Source organism: Sciurus carolinensis, chromosome 9, assembly GCF_902686445.1.
Source record: "Sciurus carolinensis chromosome 9, mSciCar1.2, whole genome shotgun sequence".
Classification (NCBI taxonomy): domain Eukaryota; kingdom Metazoa; phylum Chordata; class Mammalia; order Rodentia; family Sciuridae; genus Sciurus; species Sciurus carolinensis.
Genome location: NC_062221.1, coordinates 55,071,915 through 55,095,596, shown reverse-complemented (window position 1 = coordinate 55,095,596; position 23,682 = coordinate 55,071,915). Strand labels below are relative to the sequence as shown.

Genomic DNA, 23,682 nt, shown 5'->3' with positions numbered 1-23,682 from the left:
ATGCTGTAATGCTGGTCTAGGGACCAGACAGAACCACTGCCCTAGAGAAATGCATGTGGCTGTGCTCAAGATGCAAGATACCAAAGAATAACTTTGCACTGATTATTTTTAGTCGTCAAAAACCAGAAACAAGCGAAAGGTCTATGAACAATAAAATGAATAAACTGTGAAGAATTTATAAAAGGGAATAATGATGAAATAAACAAGTACTGCAGCTACATACAAAAATGATCTAAACTTCTCAAACAAAATATAAAGCAAAAATAAAACAGAAAATACAGAGTGTAATTTCATTTAAGTAAAGTTCGAAAACATGTAAGACAAAAACATACTTAGGGATGCATGTAGAAGCAGTAATAGTATACAGAAAGGCAGGAAATATCACCAAAACTGGGTTAATGGGTATAGTGGTGGGAGCCACAAGGCAGGAATTTGTGATCAGGAAATACAAGGGAAGAGCCTAGATACTACATATATTCTATTTCTTGATTTGGACCTAGAATGTTTGCTTTTAAATTTTTATTAAACTACTTATTTATACTCTTTTCTGGCCTTCTAATTCAGAAAAATGAAAAGTATTTTTAAAAATCTAATGAAACATATTTTGTCTATATTGGTAAAACCATCTAAACCAGAGATTCTTTACTAGGAGTCCACAAACCCAATCTGTGAATGGCTTAAAAATCACTAAAACATTAATACAGTAAACTCCTAAAGGGTCCTGTAGAATGCTGAAACTGTAAATAAAATCACATATCTATGCACATATGCAATATTAAGAGGCACAGGTCCAAATCTTTCAATAGATTCTCAAAAAATGTCCAGAATCCCCAAAATGCTAAGAACCACTAAGGTAACACTTATATTGTCAAAAAACTTGAATATGATGACTTCTCCCTATGTGTTTTTGTTGATGTATTTACATTACTGAAGACAATAAAAATCTTTCAACAAGAACTCCATATACTTGTAATTGTGGCCTTAAGAGATATTTAAAGGTTCAAAGGTGAAAAGATATGCATATGTGAGAAAGAATAGTCAGCAGAAATAATTGTTGTGTAGCAAAAATACTCCTTGCTTCTCCAGAGTGAGCTTCTGCTGAGTAATTTATTTGCTCACTAACTCATGAGGTTTCACTTTATGCAGAGAGATACAGCTTCATTTCTGGATGTCTGGAGTCCATTTTTTCAAACCACTGCATAATGCAGATAGGACAAAATGAAGGATGAGCCCTAATATGACTGTGGAGACCTGAAGAGGATAACAAAAAATACGAAATGCAAAACGGAGAAAAGCATAAAACTCAAGATAAATTCATCTTGTTGTTAGCAGGAAGATAACCTTAAATAACATTCAAAAATACATATCAGTCCTATAGTTAAAGAGTGTGGTAATCATAGGAGACAACACACCTCAGAACTGACTGTCTCAGCTTTCACACCAGATGTTTCACTTTAGATGTTCACACGTCATCTTCCTAAATCTGAACGAGATTTTTGATCCTCATGTAAATCAATGCAATATGATACCTGCCATTGCTTAGATGGCACAAAGTTAACTGGGAAGATATCCATTCAAATGGAGAAGTTTCAAAAGTTCTGTTGAATCAATACCTCAATATGGTCCATTGCTTTCTTCCACACAGACTGCTTCTCCTCTGCACTGTGGCCAGGAATGGATAAAATGTTGTGAATGTAATTAAAGACTTCTTCCTGCAAAACACAAGATGATATAATTTCTTCATTAACTCACTCAGGCAATATTTTGTCACTATCTGCTATCTCTATCAGTCTTAGCAAATATTTATTATTTGGAGATGAAAAACCATTTAGATATAGATATTTAACTGATAAAAAACTGACACCAAAGAGGAAGAGTAATTAAAGTCTAGGATAGAATCTTGGAAGTTACAAATCTGTTCCCATTCATTTTGGTTTCAATTTATTAACTTTCAATAACCTACTTGGAGAATACAATATTTTTGGTTTTGGTGGTCCCTGTTTATATCCTCAATTTCACCTCAAATCACTCTTGCTCTTGTCTAGTATGCTCTACCTATACTGATTTTCATTTCATCTATATGAACTCTATTCAGTTCCCTAAACATGACAATTTTCCCCTCATCTCAGGACCTTTCCATATATTGTTCCCTATTGTGGTACACTCTTCCTTTGGCTCTTTGCTTCACTGGCTTCTCAAATTCCCAAACTCAGTTTATATGTCACTTTCTCTGAGATTCCTTCTCTGGCTTCTTTCTGTAAGTCAGTTCCCCATTATCCTCCAAAGTGGTACCCAGTTTCTCTTCCAAAGCACTTATCACAATTTACAATTTTATATTTGGTTTTGTTTGTTATCTTTCTCTATCACTGAATTTTAAATTCCAAAATTGCAGGAACTATCTTTTAATTATCAACATGGACTTGGCTTATTGCAGAAATTCAGTAAAAAATGGTGAATAAATGAAGAAAACCTTGGATCAGCAAACACATGTCCAAGTATTTATAATGAATAGTTATTTCCACCTGATAAGGGGAGGAGGACTAAGGAAAAAAGAGCAAACAAGTCTCTTAACCTACCTCTCTCAGTGGGTCACGCAAGTAGCAATCAATAATTTTGTCATATTGGTGTTCTCGTTCATACATAAATTCACAAATTTGATAGCTAGAACGTAAAAGGAAAATCAGAGTACCAAATGGGCAGGAGGTTATTAGCTTATTGCTATGAGAAGTTTACTCAGGCATACAGATTAACATTTTTAAAAAATTAATTGGTGCTGGGGTTATGGCACAGTGGTAGAATGCTTGCCTGGCATGTGTGAGGCACTGGATTCAATTCTCAGCACTACACATAAATAAATGAATAAGAAATAAAGATCTATCAACATCTAAAAAATATTTTTAAATAATAATAATAATATGATTTCTATTATTAAATAAAGTGATACTTCTAATCTAAACGAGGCTTAAAGAGTTTTTGGTATCACAGCATTTGAGCTATTGTATTTTCAGATTAGGAATGCTCAACAGGTAAGGCATATGCAAATATTTAAAACTCTGAAATCTAAACACTTCCTGTCCTAAGTATTTCAGAGAAGGGATACTCAATTTTCATTAACTATCTGAGGGAGATGAATATATGCTATTTCCCTAATCATAAGTTTAAGATAATGCTGAATGCTATGTTTATAAGAAATTTCAAAGTTGGGTACGAAGAATGTTAAGAAGACAATGTGTCACAAAAGAAATAATCAAAAGGTTAGCTATCAATAAATAATTCGCAAAAATTTTATGTGAGGTCTCTGTTGAGAGTATGTCAAAACATTCAATAAACCAGATAAAGTGTTAGCATATGCATCTTATATGCTATGTTAAATTATGCACTATTTTTATTATATATAATTGTCAGAAAAAATTATAAAACACCATGGAAATATTAAGTTTTAAAATCTAAAATAATACAACAATGTAAGGCTGCAATTTTGCTTTCATATTAAAACAAATGTACAAACATTTCAAATTTATCTCAGAGATTTCCTGCAAAATTTACCAATTTCTAGAATTCAACTGAAGGTCAAAATGTTCACACTTAGGTTTCTAGTGGTGTTGTTATTTGCATAATCTTTCTTAAGTAAAGAAGCAGCAGTGCATCAATAAACTTGGCTTCAATTTAGAGAAATACAACTTAATGGTTGTATAGAAAACTAATATATAGCTTCAAACAACTTACAATTCAGCTTTTTCTGCCATACGGATGAGCCGACTCTCTTCAAATTGAACTATGCCTCCAGCCTGCAGCAATTCTAAAAGGACCTGAACATTTAAAATAAATGAGTAAAAAAAAATTTGGAATTTATTTTTATTTACTAGCTTTATAAGGATCCATACAACCATGCAGACCAAAACATTTTTTTTTCTTTTATATTCTTGTTATTTTGGCTCACTTTCACACAAGCAGGGGTGTAGAATGCAATTAAAATGTTGACCATATTGTATTTAAAAGTCTTATCATAGATAAATAGCTCCGCTTTTCAAACATCAAAAGAATGCCACAGTATGTGCAAATAAAGCCTTGTTAGAGACTGATCTGACCCCCCAAAGCTAAAAATGTCTATATATATCTTTTTAAGAAGTAAGCTTTTGCTTGGCACTTTTACTACTTATGGTTCTTTAAAATCTGTTGTACACAGATAGTATCAATGTTTACATGCTAATTTTAAAAAACAAAACATTGGTGTTTTTCATAACAACACTATTCAAAATTCCCTAAAGGTAGAAATGATCTAAACATCCATCAAAGGTGAATGGATAAACAAAATGTGGTATATACATACAATGTGATATTTTTCAGCTTTAAAAAAAAAAAAGAAGAAAATTCTGACATCTGCTGCAACACGGATGAACTTAAAGATATTTTAGTAAGTGAAATAAATGAAACACAAAAGGACAAATACTGTATGACTGCACTTATGTGAGATACCCAGAGTTAGAAAGTAGAATGGTGGCTGTCAGCAGATGGGGGATAAGGGAATAGAGAGTGCCCATTTAATGTAAACAGTGGTTTAGTTTGGGAAGATGAAAAAGTTCCAGAGATGGATAGTGACAATGATTGTACAACAATGTGAATATACCTAATAACACTGGACTGTACACTTAAAATGGAACTTTTTGTTATGTATATTTTACAAAAATTAAACAAAACAAAACAAAACAAAAAAAACCGGAGGCATTACACAGTCATTAGAGTGGTATACGAAAGCTCTCCCTGGCATCTAAATTCAGGATCCAGAGTAACATGACCCTTCTCAGAACTTTCAGAAATCATCTAACAAAGTATTTTTTCTAAAAACAAATTTTTATTATTTTCCAAGTTAAATAAAAACTATCCAAATTGTTACATTTTAGAACCCAAATATAGCCCATTTGGAGCACATATTGTACTGTTATGCACAATAAATATGGAGTGAACTGCATGTGCTGTGTCAATTTGGAATACAATAATAAAAACGTCATTGCAGGAGCTCATCTTAGCAATACACTAAAACTGCTAAATTTTCAAGAATTTTGCAAGCTAATTATTAAAAACAGCTACTATTAAAATCAATTTATATTAACTTAAATTAAATAAATTAAAAACAAAGATAACAGATATTCAAAAGTCACCCCTTCCCTAATGTTTATTTATATTATATACACTTGAGGTTATTTACATCTACTGTAACTATATCTGAATAGTAGAAATACTATATATAGATGTGCTACTGTGCATCTTTTCAACTCTATGTTCAGTGACAACTTCAGTAAATTAATTCAGTCGTAGAGATAGTACTTAAACCATGGAAACTGGCAAGTGCTATAAATCAGCAAAATGGTATTAAAATGTTATTTTATTTTCCTGGTATTGGGGGTTGAACCCAAGGGCACTTTATCACTGAGCTACTCCCCCAACCCTTTTTAAATTTTTTCATTTTGAGATAGGGTCTTGCCAAGTTGTCTGAGCTGGTCTTGAACTTGCAATTCTTATGCCTCAGTCTCCACATGCTAGGATTACAGATGTACACCACCTTACCTGGCTAAATGTTACATTTTAAAAGGGGTCGGGGAGGGAGGGAGGGAGGAAGGAAGGGAAGGAAGGAAGGAAGGAAGGAAAGAAAAGAAATATGACCCACAAAAACTAAAATATTTACTCTTTGGCTATATTTACAGAGAAAGTTTATCAATCTCTGGTTAAGAAAGTGATAAAAATATTAATAAGGCAATTAAACTTAAAGGTGTACAGGTCTATAAGCATTGCATTGTGAAAAAAAAATTGAGGCATTATTTATCCAGTATTCACAAAGTTTTCTATTTCAGCAAGCACTTCACTGATGAATGAGTGAAGCTCTGACATGCTTTCTGACTTTCATCTTGGTCATTTACATAAGCAAAAATACCAACCAATATTCATGTCAGAAGTATACTTGGAGAATCAGCTGTTAAGCACTTATCAGCATACTACTGAAATACACTAAGAAATACCGCATAAACAAAATTTGATATAACAAGGAAAAGAGTGTTGGGTTAAAAAGGAAGAGGTTCTGTTCTAATCTTAAGCGTGACCCTGAACAACTTACTTCATCAGTTTTTTACACTTCTAAAATGAGGTAAGGGGGAAAACTAGATAATCTCAAAGGGGACAACCAGTAAAAATAAAATTTATATACATATATGTATGTTTATATATATATATATATATATATACACACACACACACAAACACACACACACATGCACACACACACATATATAAAATGTAGTATGAACTACAATCACATTCCAAGGTTTGGCCTCAATATTTAGATTTGGCTTTTCTTTCTGTTTAATTTAGTTGTTTATAGTAAATGTTTTTATAATTTTATTTAGATAATATAATGCATACTATGTTCTATACTTACTGCCAATAGAGAAAACAGGGACAAAAGTCAGAGGACCCTCATTATTAGTAGTATTCAATATAATTTATGAGGTAAACACCTTAGCAGTTATTCTCTTTCTTAAGAGAATCTGCCATAGTCACTGGGACACAGCTATACAAAGGAATTACCACCTTTGTTCTATGTTCTTCATCTGAGTCTCAACTTCTGAGCTGTGCACTACAACCATAACAAGTCAGCACAATTCTCAAAGTTCTTAACTTTTTACTTTAGTTACCTGACAAAGTTTGGCTAGCAATTTTAAGTAGGCTGAGTCTCTTAGTGCTCAGCTTTACAATGTATAAGCTTTCAAAGAATTTTACTCTTAGAAAGGACCCTCAACAAAGTGGCATGAACAGAAGGAAGAGGTAATCACTTATTATCTCAAAGAGACTAATGGAGGAGTAGACAGATTCTAGTTTGCAGAATGGTCATCCCTAACGCATGGGACATAAGAAACTCCCAAAATAGAGTGTGCTAACACTAAGAATCCTGTGGCCTTTCTGCTTTAGGGCCAGAGCAACCAGCAGTGTTACCAGACTGATGACACTGGTGGAATGCAGGGTACAGCAGGTACAAACTATTGTTACATAAAGGCAAAGATGAAGTATTCTCTTTGGAGTCATGCTGGATGAAGACAGGTCCCTGTCTAGGTATAAAGTCTGACGTAAGTTCTTTACACATGTACCTCAAACAACTATTCACACTATTTTCTGGTTGCCACTATCTTTAGCTTAGAGTTACGGTTTGGAATGAGTCCTTTCCCAATTTTGTCTAGAGAGGCCTAGCACAGAAGAGTTCTTTCTGACTTACTCTGACTTCTTTCCCATCCCTTAGCAAAATAAATTCTAGGAGTTCAAACCTGTTGTCTTTCAGAGTGTCGGGAGTCATCATCAGGACTACAGAGGAATTCAAGCACCTGGCCAAAGAAAAGATAACCTTTATTGTATATCAGCACTCATACCATAAGACTGTCATAATAGAAACAGCAATAACTGTCTTTTCAATATCACCAATTCATTCACAACTTGGCCATAACAAATAGCACGATATATAGAACCTTCCCAATTGGCTTCCCAGTATGTGAAACATCAGGCTCAAGCATGCAAACCATTTCATATGTGCCAAATGAACATATATGTTTATTGTTCAGAAATATAGCTAGAAGGTAGTGTCATCTGTATACCTTAAGTTCCTGGATACCATGAATGGAGCAAGCATGGACCTTACACTGGATACTTGGATTTGAATCCTAACTTTATCAATGCATGATAATAGCATTATTATTAATAATACTAAGTGTGACTCTGGGTGAGTTACTTAACCTTTCCAGGCTTCATCAGTAAAATTAGGGTCACTGTATCTACTTCAGAGTTGTTGGAAAGACTGAGTTACATGTACATTAAAAGTTTTTGAACAATGCCTGGTACTAATGGAAATGCTCAGTAAATGCTAGTCATCATGGGCTAGTTTCTCCAAACAAAAAGTGTTTTCTTGGTCACCTGTGGACAAGTAGGAGAAAGTTAAGTGAGATTACAAGATACCCTCAGTAAGTAAATTCAGCTTTTTTGGTACCAGGGATTGAACTACTGAGCTACCCCCAGTCCCTTTTTTTTTCATTTTGAGTTGGAGTCTTGCTAATTTGCTTAGGGCCTTATTAAGTTGCTGAGGATGGTTCTGACGTTGCGATCTTCCTGCCTCGGCCTCCTGAGTTGCTGGGGTACAGAAGAGTGGCACTATGCCCAGCTTGATGGGGTGATTCTTAAATCAGAAAATTCTTAAGCCAACATTTCTAGGTAATTTAGAGCAAGGAAATAATGAGAAAACAAAATCTCTAAAAACCACACTCGCATAATACCAAGTGTTTAGGCAAAGTCTCATTACCCAAAACACATCATTAAGACAGACAGACAGACACACATACACATACAATTTAGATCCAAAACATTAACAAATTTCTCCTTGATTAGACACTTACCCAAGTCTGTCATGTTAAGAAACAGGGCAATCCAGTATACTTTTCTATGAACAGTAAACAGAGAAAAAATTCTGGTCCTCACTGTTAAGACACTTACCTGATCAAAGAGGGTTCTGTTCACAAACAAGGTATTGTCAGGTTTTGCAAGCTGCCGAGCAAGGAACGTAAAGAGACACCCTACTTGTGAGGGAGTAAAATCTGAATTCTCCACCATAACCTGGTGAGCCAAAGAGATCATTTATTCAATATACCATCTGGTTTGATGGAAAAAAATATATATACAATTAGAAGGTGGGAGTCTCATTATTGAAGACTCATAAAAAGATTCAATTGACTGTGCAAAAATTAGTTCAATACCATTCAGAGAAGGAGCATAACTACTTGCATAGTCTGAAAGGAAAACATTTTAGTGATTTTGAGCATATATCTAGCACAACTTGAGAGAGAACTGAATTGTTAGAGGGGATATGAGAGTTCAAAGAAACATTAATCATGTTTCCTTCTGGAATTCTTAAGAGAATTCTACTAAAATTAAATTTAAATAACCCTACTAAAAATCTGTCTATCAACAAGGGATGAAGAGAGCTGCTTTGGGATTTAAAATGAGATAACCTGCCAGTGAAGGAACCCCAGAAAAGAAGTCACCTACGGCAGGCCTGCCTCATCACGAGGTTGTTCTTGAGCTGGTGGTTTGTACAACAAGTATTTTACAACTACACACAATAACTAAATCCCAGTTGGTACTTTGCTTTAACTCAGCCTTCATCTCCTGAGTTCCCAGGGGCTGTGGCAGGAGCTTTTAAGGAAATTATGAACTAGAAAAGAAGGCGAGATGGGTAAACACATATTAAATAAAAGACATTGTACAATTATACTATTATAAGGGCACAAATAATTTTACAGTGCAGAAAATTTAGTTTAGCTGGTTTATGAAGGAATTTGAGAAGAAATGAGAAAAACAGCTGTTAAGCTAAGCAGTAAAACTCATGCAGAACCTCCGGCAAAGGAAATGTCAGCAAAGAGAAGAGGGTGAGCAACAGCTTGGACACAATTTGTTCAGGAAACTGTGAGATTCCATTAGGATGTGGCAGCACACCTGAGTAGGGAGGAAAGATCAGACTAAGAAGATTCGGTCTTAAATGTCACCTTAAGGAATCTGAATTTATTCTATAGAAAATTATAGAGAGGCATGTGTTGAGATTAGAGAGGAAAAAGGAAAAAAAGGTAGGGGGCAACCTCACAAAAATCAAAGGGAGATCAATAGAGTAGAGGAAAGGACCAGGACACAAGAAAAGAGAAATACTGGGGAATGCTATGGCCAAATTATATTGTTCTACTGTGTGCAAATATAAAGATGCAACAACAATCCCACCTTTATATACAACTACCATACACCAATAGAAATGTATGGAACATGTACAACCATAAGAATGGGATCCTAATTAGAACAAGTTATACTCCATGTATGTGTAATATGTCAAAATACACTCTACTGTCATGTATATGTAGAAAGAACAAATAAAAAATATTTTTTAAAAATATGGAAAAAAAAGAAAACTGAAGAGCTACTAAAGGTATTTAGCCAGGAGAGTGGATCATGATTAGTACTGTGCTTAGGAAAAATATCCTGTTGGCCATGTCTAGGGTAAATATCAGGAGGAAGAAAGAGAAAGCAAGGATACCAACTTGCAAGTGACTGCAAGGGTCCCACGGAGAGAAAAGGGGATCTGAACTGGGGCAATGGTGCCAAAAAAGGAACAAGGAACAGGTACAAAAAGATACTGCAGAGAGAGGAGACAGGACAAGCATTCCTATGTGTGTCATTAAAGGAACAACAAAAAAGGACAGATTTGAGTATTACTGACCAATGGCATATGATGCCATTAATAAGAGAGAATGTAGAAATCTGTGAGAGAAGATCTGTACTGTTTGGGACTAGCTGAATTCATGGGGGCAACTCTATTACAGATTAGGGTATAGTACCCTGGCACATCTGTTAATAAATTCCACATTCTCTCTGTCCATCCTCCATTCAAAGATGAAGTATAAGATTTCTCTTATTATATAGCACTCCCAGGGCCTGGCTTCTGACCTGACTTTTCTTACTTTGCTGGCAGCATATCTGTCACTTTTACCCATCAATAGGTCTCAGTCCAGTAATCACCACTTCTTTAACCATATAACCATTATCAGAGTATAAGCTCAAGTCATAAAATCCCTCTCTGTCCATGTCCATATGCACACATTACCCCTTCCAGTTCAAAGTATTCAAAGAGCTTTCCACAGCTTTAAAGCCCTCAGTCATTATCCCTTCTCAGTGTGCAGGTCCCTTTTCTAGGACACCACTCTTGGGGCCCAGCTGCTGCTTTTCTCTGCCATTAGCCCTTTGCTTTTTAAGTGTAAGCCCCTAAATTGTCTGACCCTACAAATACCTTTTAAGAGAACAGTTTCAACTTACAGCCAATTTCCTTGCCACTTCAGTAAGTCTCTATTGGTTATCATCTTACAAATTCTCCATTTTCTTCCTTTGAGATAGTTCAAAGACTGTACTAAGAAAATTTCCTGAGAAATCTTATGAGAGTCCTGAATTAACCATTTTTCCCCTCTGTGTCTACAGCCATTACACATAAGGAGGCCCATTTGCCTGTTCTCCTACTCTCATAACTCCCTCCAAAATATGCTTTAACAAGTTTGTATGATTCCATCACCAGAATGAGAAAAATAATCTCCAAACTTCACTCTTCATTGACCTGAGGCAAATATTATCAAGGCAATATATAAGAGTAGTAATTCACTAACAGTCAGAGTTAAGTACTTTTTGGAGGTTTATTCCATTCATTCGGATCACTCTTTCAACTTAGTATAGTTTTAATTCAAGTTTCAATTAACCAACTTATAAGCAGTTCTTGAACATCTAGTATGTTTCAGGCAATGTGTTGGACATGTTCTGGTATGCTACAATGATGCCCCCAAAAAATTAATTAACATAATAATAATCCTTTGTTTCTACCTTTAGGAAGTTCAAGTTCACATAGGAAAATTTGTAAACCATTATGATAAAATGTGCTAAGGGTAGCATAAACTGTTGTGTGAACATAAAGGAGCAACTGATCAACCTAGACGTGTGAGAGGGTTCAAAAAGAATTTATCACAGATGATACCTGAATTACATCTTGGAAAATGGTTAGAAATTGAATAGTCAGAGAAAGGGAAGGAAAAGGCATGACAGGCTGAAAAAAAAAATCCCATGTGAAGAACATAAACCATGAGAATAACACAGCAAGCTTAATGAATTTAATGTGGGTGAGGAGTGCATAGTATAGGGTGGAGGGGGATGAGGAAGTGGGTAGGAGATGGGGGAAGTGGGAGAGAGGGACCAGAAAATACAGAGGATCTTGGATGTCAGGGGTATGGCAGAAATTACTACTCATGCTCTGCTATTGTTTAGATATGGTGTGTTCCCTCAAAGGTTCATGGACTGGAAGCTTGTTTCCCAGTGTGGCACTGTAGAAGTGGTGGAATTTTTAAGAGGTGGGACTTAGTGGGGAGAAATTAGGTCACTGTTATTACTCTCAAAAGGGATTAAAGAGCTAGTTCCCTTAAGAATGGGTTGTTATAAAAAGAGTGAGCCTGACCCCAAATCACTAGCTTCCTGACTTCTGTGTGATTGTTCCCTCTTCTGTGCTCTCCCTCTATGCCATCTACCATGCTGTGACACAGCCAACGGGGCCCTCACCAGAGATGAAACAAATGGGGTCACCCAATTTTGAACTTTCAGTTTCCAAAACTGTGAGTTAAATCTCTCTTCTTTATAAAGTACCCAGTCTATTATTTTCTTGTGAAATGAAAATATGGTTCAACATTTATTCTTCTTCCTAACTTAGAAACAGAACTCCTAATTTTTAGGGGTTTCAGTTCAATCACCACTTCTTCAATGGTGTAACCATTATCAGAGTAAAAGCACAGGAGGAGTATGAACAAAGAACACAAGACTATATTTCTCAGTCTATTCTGGGTAATATGGTGCAAGCAGAATTATAGTATATAACCTCTCAGAAGCTTCCTTTTTTTTTCTTTTTCTTTTTTTTATTTGTTCTAATTAGTTATACTGACAGTAAGATGCACTATGACACATCGTACATAAATGGAGTATAACTTCTCATTCTTCTGGTTGTACATGATGTAGAGTTACACAGGTCATGGGATTACATGTGCACATAGGGTAATAATGTCTGGTTCATTCTACCATCCTTCCTACCCCTTTAACTCCCTCTTTTCCTTCTACTTCCCTCTGTCTAGTCCAAAGTACCTCTATTCCACTCTACAAATTGTGAATCAGCATCCACACATCACAGAAAACATTCAGTCTTTGTTTCAGATCTTCCTTAATGAGAGGACACATTTCCTTCTGAATTTATTTATGTATCCAGGCTGGCTAGAATGTGGAGGTGATGGCTGGAGCCTGAGCAGCCATCTTGAACCACAAGACAGAAATCAGGTGCTAAGTATAATAGTAAGACAGAAAGAAGATGCATCCCTGATTAAATATGCAAAGGTATTTGCTATTCTACCAGATCAAATTGCCTCCTTCAGACTTAAATGAGAAAAATAAATTTCCATCACAATTAAAATATTGTCATTTTTTCTCAATCACAGCAGAACTTAATTTCAACTGATCTAAGAAGAGGCCACAGAAGAATATTAGATAGAGAAGGGGCAACATTAGGAATAGAGAGACCATTTAGGAAGGTTCCTGGGGAATCTCAGTGAAATTTTTCCATACTAACCACCTACATTAAACTGGCATTACCTGAGAATTTAGCAACCCTATTCTTGTATTCATCACTGCCTCTTACAAGTTTAATAATATATGTTCAGATTAATAAGTAGTGCAAGGAGATAATGTATAGGCTATAAATGTGCTTTGAAAATTATAAAAATCTATTAGAAATGTAATACACTGATATATAGACATAGATGATATGCACAATTAGAGAACATTATAATTCTGTCTCTTTTCCAAAATAATCTTAAAGCCATTAAGAGGAAGAAACCTCCATTTTACAGCCAGATGAACAGAATGAAAATTCTAAGCTTCCAACAAAAAGCCTACAGTAAGTTGTGCAGATGGGAAAGACAGGAACCTGTCTCAGCATTTGTTCATTAGCAAGAGCATGAGTCTCAAAATAGCTTTTTACTGAATCTAGTTAAATTCAGATTGGGATGATCATCTCTATATTCCTCAAATCATTCTTAAGTGTCACCCATCATCTCAGTGCCATGGTAAAATATGGCAGTGCCATAGCAACGAAGTGATGCTGGAAGACACAGAAGATTCTTCACATTATTTTCTCAAAGCGCTCTGAAGTTAATCTCTATTATTACACATGATCATATCACAACACGCATTTCTCAGGAGTGGTATTCTGTATCCTAGTATTCAAGTATGAAACAGATTAATTTTTTTCAATTACTACTTAATATTCCATTGAGCTCGTGAACACCAAGACACCATAACAAAACTGTAAGACATACAACTTCACTAAAGATTATTTCAGAACCTGCTATAGGACGATTCAATTCTCTTAAAATAAATATCAATATAAAGACATGTAATCTTTGAAATCTTACTTTCAACAAAATATCCACAATTCGCTGTTGATATTCCACAGCTTGCTTGTCATTTTTAAAATCTTCAAAAGTCTAAAAAGAAGAAGTGTTTAAAAGTAATTACTATTTGCAAATTTGAAAAGGAAACACAATATTAAATTCTTTGTGGATAAAATCCAGGTAAATTCCTCAATATGATAACCCTTCTACATCTTCTTAAACACCTTTAATGATGTTATTTTTAGAAAGTAAGGCAGAAAGTTAGAGCATTTAATATTTCTAAGACCTTAAAAAAATCAACGAATAAGAAGTATATAAATGTAGTGGTTATCACACAACCAAAAAGTGTTTGAGAAAGCAAAGCCTCTTCAAAGAAGATTATGATAAGGAAGCAAAGAAAAATAAAGAGCACTAATGGCAAGAGGAAATTTGGAAGCAAAGGCAGAAGGATGAAATGCCAGACTCAGGCATCATTCAATAAGTTACTTAGAAACAACTGAAATGCTGCTTATTAACTGTCATGAAAAATAACTACCATAATTTACATGATGGTTTAAAAAAAATGGATATTTAAAGATAGGCATTTAAAAGATTAATATGGTAAAAATGTCTAAACATTAAAATTTTTAACTCTGCTTACAAAGATCAGTTATCTTAGCCTCAAAACATTGCCAAATAAAGTACTTTTTACTTTTATATTCCTGCTTAAATGAGCCAAATATATTTTGAATATAACATGCATCAAAGTAAATGACCACACTACATTCTGTTTGGCAATATATAACATAATGTCACATAAATACCTAGAACATATGGGATTCAATATGAACAAACTGAAATTGTATCCATTATCCAATAATTGAAATTAAAATGTGTGCTGCATAAGAATGATGGAAGACTTGAAGATCTTTCTTATTGTTTTCACTTAGCACATTGAGTCCAAGAAATGTTTAAATCCACACAGCAATAATTTATTTCTATTTTCTTGAGTCAAGAACAATGGACCACCTATTGTCTCAATAGATTACTCTCCCTGTAAAATGGAATGTCATAGCTATGAACTTTTAGGAGTACTTCAGAGTTCTATTCAAACCAGAACACTTGCTGGTCTTAAAATGGGCCCTGATTTGCACCAACTTCTCCAAAGTGCCCTTGCTCTTATGAGCATGTCCTTCCTTTCCTTCTCTTATCTGGCATACAATAGGTGCTTTAAAAATGACATTTGAAGTACTTGTTAATTATGTGTAGAGGGAAAACAGAATATCTTTAACTCTTTTTCTCAACTAGTCTGCTTTGCTGCCAGTTAGTCAAGAAATCCTGAAACGAGTTACCAAGGAGATCACAGGAACTCTTAATCTGGAAAGCTCAATCATAAGATATTTTTATGTTTATGTGGGTTAAATATGACCTTGCATGAAGTTAGGAAGATACACCAGAAAATCTTTCAATTATATCTTTTGACTTATGGGAATGCTACACACACACACACACACACACACACACACACACACACTCTCTCTCTCTCTCTCTCTCTCTCTCTCTCTCTCTCTCTCTTTTGATCTCATTCCAGTCTGCTGGGAATAGATGTCACTCTATAGACACACAGGTAACTATCTGCTAATTTAAGTGCTATTCACCTAAAACATGAAAGCACGGAGCATTAACAAATGTATTATAAAACTACAACAGAGGCAGCAAGGAGAAAAGAATTTTCTTAGCCACTTCCTTTTGGCAGCATGTAGTCACTGTTCTGAAACACATATTGAAAATCTGTTTCTATAAATATAATTAAGTGGTGACATACTACAGTGTGAATGTTATGATACACATAATGACATATTTTGGTGGTAGTTAACAACTGCCACCAAAATGGCACATCATTGCTAGAACATTATCATTCCACAAAGATGCTTCTAAATATTCAATGTTTGTTAGAGGAATAATAAGCAAAGATGTCTTAATGGAGAATTACAGTTTGTTAAGCAAAGGTGGACTTAAAACCCAAGTTTAAAACTTCCTTCTGTAGTTCCTTAAAAATTATTATGGGGTTTCTGGATGATAATGACAACAAGCTAAATCCTAATCCAGGAGTCAACGAGCATTCTCTGTAGAGAGTCAGACAGTAAATATTTTAGGTTTTGTGAGCTGCATGTCATTTCCATCACATATCCTTTTTCTGTCTTTTTATAACTCCTAAAAATGTAAAAACATCTTTAGTTCATGTAGGTCATGGGCCAAACGGGGCTATTTGATTAGGTTCACATACTGTAGTTTGCACTAATCTCTTCACATCCTTCAAAAAGAACCCACTGTAATAAAAAAGAGCAAAAAGAATCACTTAGAACCCATGTTAATGGCAAAACTGCAAGGACAACAAATACCATGAAAGTGGGGGGAAAAAAATCCTAAATTAGCAGAGTTGATTCCAAAGCACATAACACCAAAAAGAAGTCAAGCTAGGAGGGTGTGACAAGGTTCTAGAGGTAGCAGAACACCTATATCACAGAGAATTCACCTCCAGAAGAGAGGTCTGTCTTTGTTGAGGAAATGCTGAGATCAGGGGACATGGTAGATCAGAGCACTCACTGGTTGTTAGGGAAATCAAAGGAAGGGATTTGCAAAGTTTGGAGCAGAGATCCTGGTAAGATATGGGTTTTGAAACAGGGAAGGTGTCCTGGAAAAGTTCCTTAGAGGCATAGTGGTGAAAGCTTAGTGGTAAAGGTAGACGAGTCGAACAAGATAATGTTGAAACTAGATAAAAGGTCTAAGAATGAGAAGATGCTAGACTACCCCCAAAAGTTATTATTTATTCAAGAAACAACACTTGATTTCTTGTTTCTACATATAACTTTACTTCTTTTGTGTAAACACCTAATAATGGAAATTTTGGTCATTTATCAAGTATCTGATTTAACTCTATAAGGCATGGACAAATTATTTTTCTAAACATTTGAACCTTTCCACATTCCCAGGGTAGTACATGAGAGTTCCAGTTTCTTCACCACAAATATACCACTGTAATTCCAGTTCACCAGGTCAGAAGTCTGAAAATCTTTGATGTTTGCCTATTTGTCTTGTCTTTCATATCTAACTGTATAATAAGCCCTATCCTTTCACATCTTGATTATCCATATTGTCACTGTCTGAATCCAAGCCACCATTATCTTCTATCTAGATTACTATAAAAATTTGCTAATAGACCTCATCTCAAATCTTATTTCATTTCAATCCATTTTCCATATGCTATGCTCTAAATGTTTGATTCTGCCCCCCTCCAAATTCATGTTGAAAACCGAGTTACCAATGTGATAGTATTAGGAGGTGGGGCCTTTCAGAGGTGATTAAAACATAATGTCAAAGCACTCATGAATGGGATTAGAGATCTTACAAAAGAGACTCCAGACAGATCCTTTGCCCATTTGCACAATGTGAGAACATAGTAAGGCGGCACAATACATGAAACAGAAGTGGGCCCTCAGCAGAAAGAATCGGCCAGCACCTTGATCTTGGACTTTCCAGGTTCCCAAACTGTAAGAAATAAATTTCTTTTGTTTATATGCCACCCACTCTATGGTGTTCTATTATAGGCTCAAACTGTTGAACAGACATAAGAGTCAGAGGGAATCTCTTTAAATCATGATGTTCCTCTTCCTAAAAGGTTTCGACAGTGACCTGTTGTAGAATAAAACCCAAATTTCTTACTACAGATTACAAGACCAGTGTTTGCCTATATCTCTAGATTTCTTTCTGAACTTTTTCTTACATTTAAAGATGCAGACATACTGAACTTTTTTCAAATACTTGAATACTCATTGGTCTGTCTCATTTCCAGTTTTTAAAAATAAATTCTGAACTTCTGCCTAGAATATCTTTCCATTCTCTTCATCTAACTTGTATTCATCCTTGAGATTCGGTATGGATATCATGTCATCAAAGAAATCTTCTTTAATCCTCTTTAGGTGCCCCTTCTAATTGTTCCCACAGTATCCTGCTCTTCTCCTAAGGCATGTGTTACACTGTGCTATAGTGAGTTACCTACAAGTCTGGATCTACTTCCTCCAGGAGGGCAGGATTTACATCTTGTCAGTCAGGAATACATTCCCCAGTTAATATAATATCCCCTAATACAGAGGATATACTAGGCACTCAAATATTTTCCAAGCAAATAAGAGAGATTGTTCTGCAACCTTACTATAAAAGTCAATACCATAATTCAGACATCAGCATAATACAAACTGCTTCAGTGCTTCCACAGCCCTTAAAAATAAAAATTAGGGCCAGGGTTGTGGCTCAGTGGTAGAGTGCTTGCCTCACACAAGTGATTCACTGAGTTGGATCCTCAGCACCACATAAAAATAAATAATAAAGGTCTGCAACTAAAACTATTTAAAAAGAAAAAATTTTAAAGCCATGCAAAATTCTTTGTTTTCTCTACCCTCTTTCCAAACCCCCCATCACTTTCTGTTTCTTTTCCCCTACGTGCCAGCTTATATTCTCTAGAAGCCTAAGGTCTAAACCAACTAGACCTAACTAGTTCTGAGTTTCTTTTCCCTTCCACTTATGAAACTAAAGTTGCTGCTCCTGAAGTCAGATTTTCAAATTAAATCAACTCAAGCTACGATATAATAAGCTTCTGATGGGTACTTATCATTTTAGATTAATTTAATAGTTTATTATATTATTCAACTTTAAAAAGTAGTATATGCGGAGGTTTTCAAGATGGCGGACTACAGGGTGACTGCTTTTCATGTCGTTCCAGGACTCAGGATTCAAGAAGAGGCAGTATTGAGAGACTTGGGACCAATTCAGAGCTGCCAGGTGAGTCTCTCCCACTGGGCGAGGCTCCCCTGATAGGGCAGTAGTCCCAGAAGGCAGGGAACTTTGTGGAGTAGAGTTGCCCAGCAAGACTCTCCCACTGGAGCACTGAACCCACACAATCAGGAGCATTGTAGAGGAGGGTCACCCACCGAGAGACTTCGGCACAGGGCGAGGCTCCCTGGCCCAGGTGGTAGGTCTGGACCCCTGGGAACGTTGCAAAGGAGGGCTGCTCAGTCTAGGTGGTAGTTCTGGACTGAAGGCAACTTCTAGGAGGCGAGCTGCCCAGTGAGACTTTCCCACCGGGTAAGTCTTTCCCACTGGGTGAGTCTTCCCCACCGGGAAAGGCTTTCCCACCAGGGCAGTAGAACCAGAGACACAGACCAGCCATGCCACAGTCCACAGTCTAGTCCCCCTTTGGCTGACGATCAGTCAACAAGTGGAGGCACCTCTGCCCACTAGCAGGGAATATACCCCACTTGAAGGCCACCACCCCTAGAGGGGCAGCTTCCTTGTGGAGCACTGCATTATCAAGTTCCTCCAAGACTTAGGCTACTGAAGGCTAAGAGGTGAGTTACTGGAAATCTACAGGGACACTATAAGTCAACAGAGGAAATCTGCAATATCTCAGTTTCACTACTAGAGGGGTAGATACCTGACCAATATGAGAAAACAAGGGAAGAAAATGTACCAAACAAACCTAGATGCTACATCAAATGTCAGAAAGGGAGTTCAGAATGTACATAATTAAAATGATCACAGAAGCAAATGATGAGATGAAAGAGCAAATGCAGGCTTTGAATGATTGCACCAATAAACAGTTAAAAGAGCAAATGCGGGAAACAAAAGATAATTTCAATAAAGAGTTAGAGATTCTGAAGAAAAAAAAAAAAAAAAAACAGAAATCCCTGAAATGAAGGAAACAATAAACCAATTAAAAACTCCATAGAAAGCATGACCAATAGGATAGAACACCTGGAAGACAGAACCTCAGACATGGAAGAAAAAATATTTAATCTTCAAAACACAGTTGAACAAACAGAGAAGATGGTAAGAAATGATGAACAGAATCTCCAAGAACTATGGGATATCATGAAAAGGCCAAATTTAAGAATTATTAGGACTGAGGAAGGCAGAGAGAAACAAACCAAAGGAATGAACACTCTATTCAATGAAATAATATCAGAAAATTTCCCAAATCTGAAGAATGAAATGGAAAATCAAATATATAGGACTCCAAATATACAAAATTACAACAGATCCACACCAAGGCACATTATAATGAAAATATCTAACATACAAAATAAAGACAGAATTTTAAAGGCTGAGAGAGAAAAGAATCAAATTACATTCAGAGGGAAACCAATACGGATATCAGCAGATTTTTCAACCCAGACCCTAAAAGCTAGAAGGGCCTGGAACATCATTTTGCAAGCTCTGAAAGAAAACGGATGCCAACCAAGAATCTTATACCCAACAAAACTTACATTCAGATTTGACAACGAAATAAAATCCTTCCATGATAAACAAAAGCTACAAGAATTTACAAATAGAAAGCTGGCACTACAGAACATTCTCAGCAAAATATTCCATGAGGAGGAAATGAAAAACAACAATGTAGGTCAGCAAAGGGAGGAACTACCCTAAAGGAAGAGCCAAACAAAGGAGAAACCAAGTTCTGTCAAAAAACAAAAATGAGCCAAATGACCAGGAATACAAATCATATCTCAATAATAACCTTGAATGTTAATGGCCTGAACTCATCAATCAAAAGACATAGACTGGCAGATTGGATTAAAAAGAAAGATCCAACAATATGCTGCCTGCAAGAGACTCATCTCATAGAAAGAGATACCCACAGACTAAATGTGAAAGGATGGGGAAAAACATACTATGCACAAGGATTCAGCAAAAAAGTCAGAGTATCCATCCTCATATTAGATAATGTGCACTTCAAAGTTAGTCAGAAGACATAAAGAAGGACATTTCATACTGTTCAAGGAAAACATAAATCAGCAAGACATAACAATCATAACTATCTATGCCCCAAACAGTGGCTCATCCATGTACGTCAAACAAATCCTTCTCAATTCCAGAAAGCAAATAGACCACAACACAATAATACTAGGTGATTTTAACACACCTCTCTCACCACTGGACAGATCTTCCAAACAAAAATTGAACAAAGAAACCATAGATCTCAAAAACACAATCAACAATTTAGACTTAACGGACATTTATAGAATATACCATCGAACAAAGAGCAAATACACTTTCTTCTCAGCAGCACATGGATCCTTCTCTAAAATAGACCATATACTACGCCACAAAGCTACTATTAGCAAATACAAGAAGATAGAGATACTACCTTGTATTCTATTAGATTGTAATGGATTGAAATTAGAAATAAATGACAAAATAAAAAAACAGAAACTACTCTAACACCTGGAGATTAAATAATACACTATTGAATGATGAGGGATAACAGAAGATATCAGGGGGGAAATAAAAAAAATTCTTAAAGGTAAACAAGTACAAAGATACATCATATCAAAATCTCTGGGACACTATGAAAGCAGTTCTTAGAGGAAAATTTATTTCATGGAGCACATTCAATAAAAGAAGAAAAAATCAACAAATAAAACGTAACACTACAGCTCAAAGCCCTAGAAAAAAATGAACAGATCAACACCAAAAGTAGTAGAAGACAGGAAATGGTTAAAATCAGAACTGAAATCAATGAAATTGAAACAAAAGAAACAATCGAAAAAACTGACAAAATAAAAAGTTGGTTCTTTGAAAAAATAAACAAAATTGATAAACCCTTAGCCACACTAACAAAGAGAAGATGAGAGAAAACCCAAATCACTAAAATTCGGAACAAACAAGGAAATATCACAACAGACACAACTGAAATACAAAACATAATTAGAAGCTATTTTGAAAATCTATACTCCAACAAAATAGAAAATTTCAAAGACATCATCAGGTTTCTAGAGACATATGAATTGCCTAAACTGAATGAGGAGGACATACACAATTTTTAAATAGATCAATTTCAAGTAATGAAATAGAAGAAGTCATCCAAAGCCTACCAACAAAGAAAAGTCAGGGACCAGATGGGTTCTCAGCCGAGTTCTACAAAACCTTTAAAGAAGAGCTCATTCCAATACTTGTCAAAGTATTCCATAAAATAGAAGAGGAGGGAACCCTTCCAAACTCATTCTATGAAGCCAATATCACCCTGATACCGAAATCAGACAGAGACACATTGAGGAAAGAAAATTTCAGACCAATATCCTTAATGAACATCGATGCAAAAATTCTCAACAAAATTTTAGATAATCACATACAAAAACATATTAAAAAGATAGTGCACCATGATCAAGTGGGTTTCATCCCAGGGATGCAAGGTTGGTTCAACATCAGGAAATCAGTAAATGTGATTCACCATATGCACAGACTTAAAGTCAAGAATCACATGATTATTTTGACAGATGCAGAAAAAGCATTTGATAAAATACAGCACCCCTTCATGCTCAAAACACTAGAAAACATTGGGATAGTGGGAACATTCCCTAACATTGTAAAGGTCATCTATGCTAAGCCTATGGCCAATATCATTCTAAATGTTGAAAAACTGAAACATTCCCCCTAAAAACTGGAACAAGGCAGGGATGCCTTTTTCACCACCTCGATTCAACATTGTCCTTGATATTCTTGCCAGAGCAATTAGACAGACCAAAGAAATTAAAGGGATACGAATAGGAAAAGAAGAACTAACACTATCCCTATTTGCAAATGACACGATTATATATTTAGAGGAACCAGGAAATTCCACCAGAATACTTTTAGAACTCATAAATGAATTCAGTAAAGTAGCCTGATATAAGATCAATGCTCATGAATCTAACACATTTTTATACATGAGTGATGAATTCTCTGAAAGAGAATTTAGGAAAACTACCCCATTCACAATAGCTTCAAAAAAAAATAAAATACTTTGGAATCAATCTAATAAAAGAGGTGAAAGACCTCTACAATGAGAACTACAATACATAAAGAAAGAAATTAAAGAAAACCTTAGAAGAAGGGAAGATCTCCCATGTTCTCGGACAGGCAGAATTAATATTGTCAAAATGGCCATACTACCAAAAGTGCTATACAGATTCAATGCAATTCCAATTAAAATTCCAATGATGTACCTTACAGAAATAGAGCAAGCAATCATGAAATTCATCTGGAAGAATAAGAAACCCAGAATAGCTAAGGCAATTCTCAGCAGGAAGAGTGAAACAGGGGGTATCACAATACGAGAACTTCAACTATACTACAGTAGTTGTAAAGCAACAGTAACAAAAACGGCATGGTATTGGCACCAAAATAGACAGATAGATTAATGGTACAGAATAGATGAAATGGACACAAACACAAATAAATAATATTTTCTCATGCTAGACAAAGGTGCCAAAAACATGCAATGGAGAAAAGATAGCCTCTTCAACAAATGGTGCTGGGAAAACTGGAAAACCATATGCAACAGAATGAAACTAAACCCCTATCTCTCACGCTGCACAAAAATCAACTCACAATGAATCAAGGACCTTGAAATCAGACCAGAGACCCTGCAGATTATAGAAGAAAAAGTAGGTCCAGATCTTCAACATGTCAGCTTAGGACCAGACTTCCTCAACAGGACTCCCATAGCACAAGAAATAAAAGCAAGAATCAATAACTGGGATAGATTCAAACTAAAAAGCTTTCTCTCAGCAAAGGATACTATCAGCAATGTAAAGAGAGAGCCTACAGAGTGGGAAAAAAAATTTGCCAC

The 23,682-nt window shown here is 35.6% G+C and overlaps 1 protein-coding gene across 6 annotated transcripts in view; it reads right to left on the bottom strand.

Annotated features, from left to right (window-relative positions):
* Positions 1–23,682, bottom strand: part of Vps8 (VPS8 subunit of CORVET complex) — a 266,030-nt gene that overhangs the window by 129,094 nt on the left and 113,254 nt on the right. For all 6 annotated transcript variants that reach the window (XM_047563466.1, XM_047563462.1, XM_047563464.1 and 3 more), the window contains 6 exons: positions 14,058–14,129; positions 8,524–8,643; positions 7,311–7,367; positions 3,727–3,809; positions 2,577–2,661; positions 1,614–1,712 (listed from right to left, as the gene is read on the bottom strand). In XM_047563466.1, coding sequence (XP_047419422.1) covers positions 1,614–1,712; positions 2,577–2,661; positions 3,727–3,809; positions 7,311–7,367; positions 8,524–8,643; positions 14,058–14,129 — 516 coding nt within the window. The remainder of the gene's footprint in view (positions 1–1,613; positions 1,713–2,576; positions 2,662–3,726; positions 3,810–7,310; positions 7,368–8,523; positions 8,644–14,057; positions 14,130–23,682) is intronic.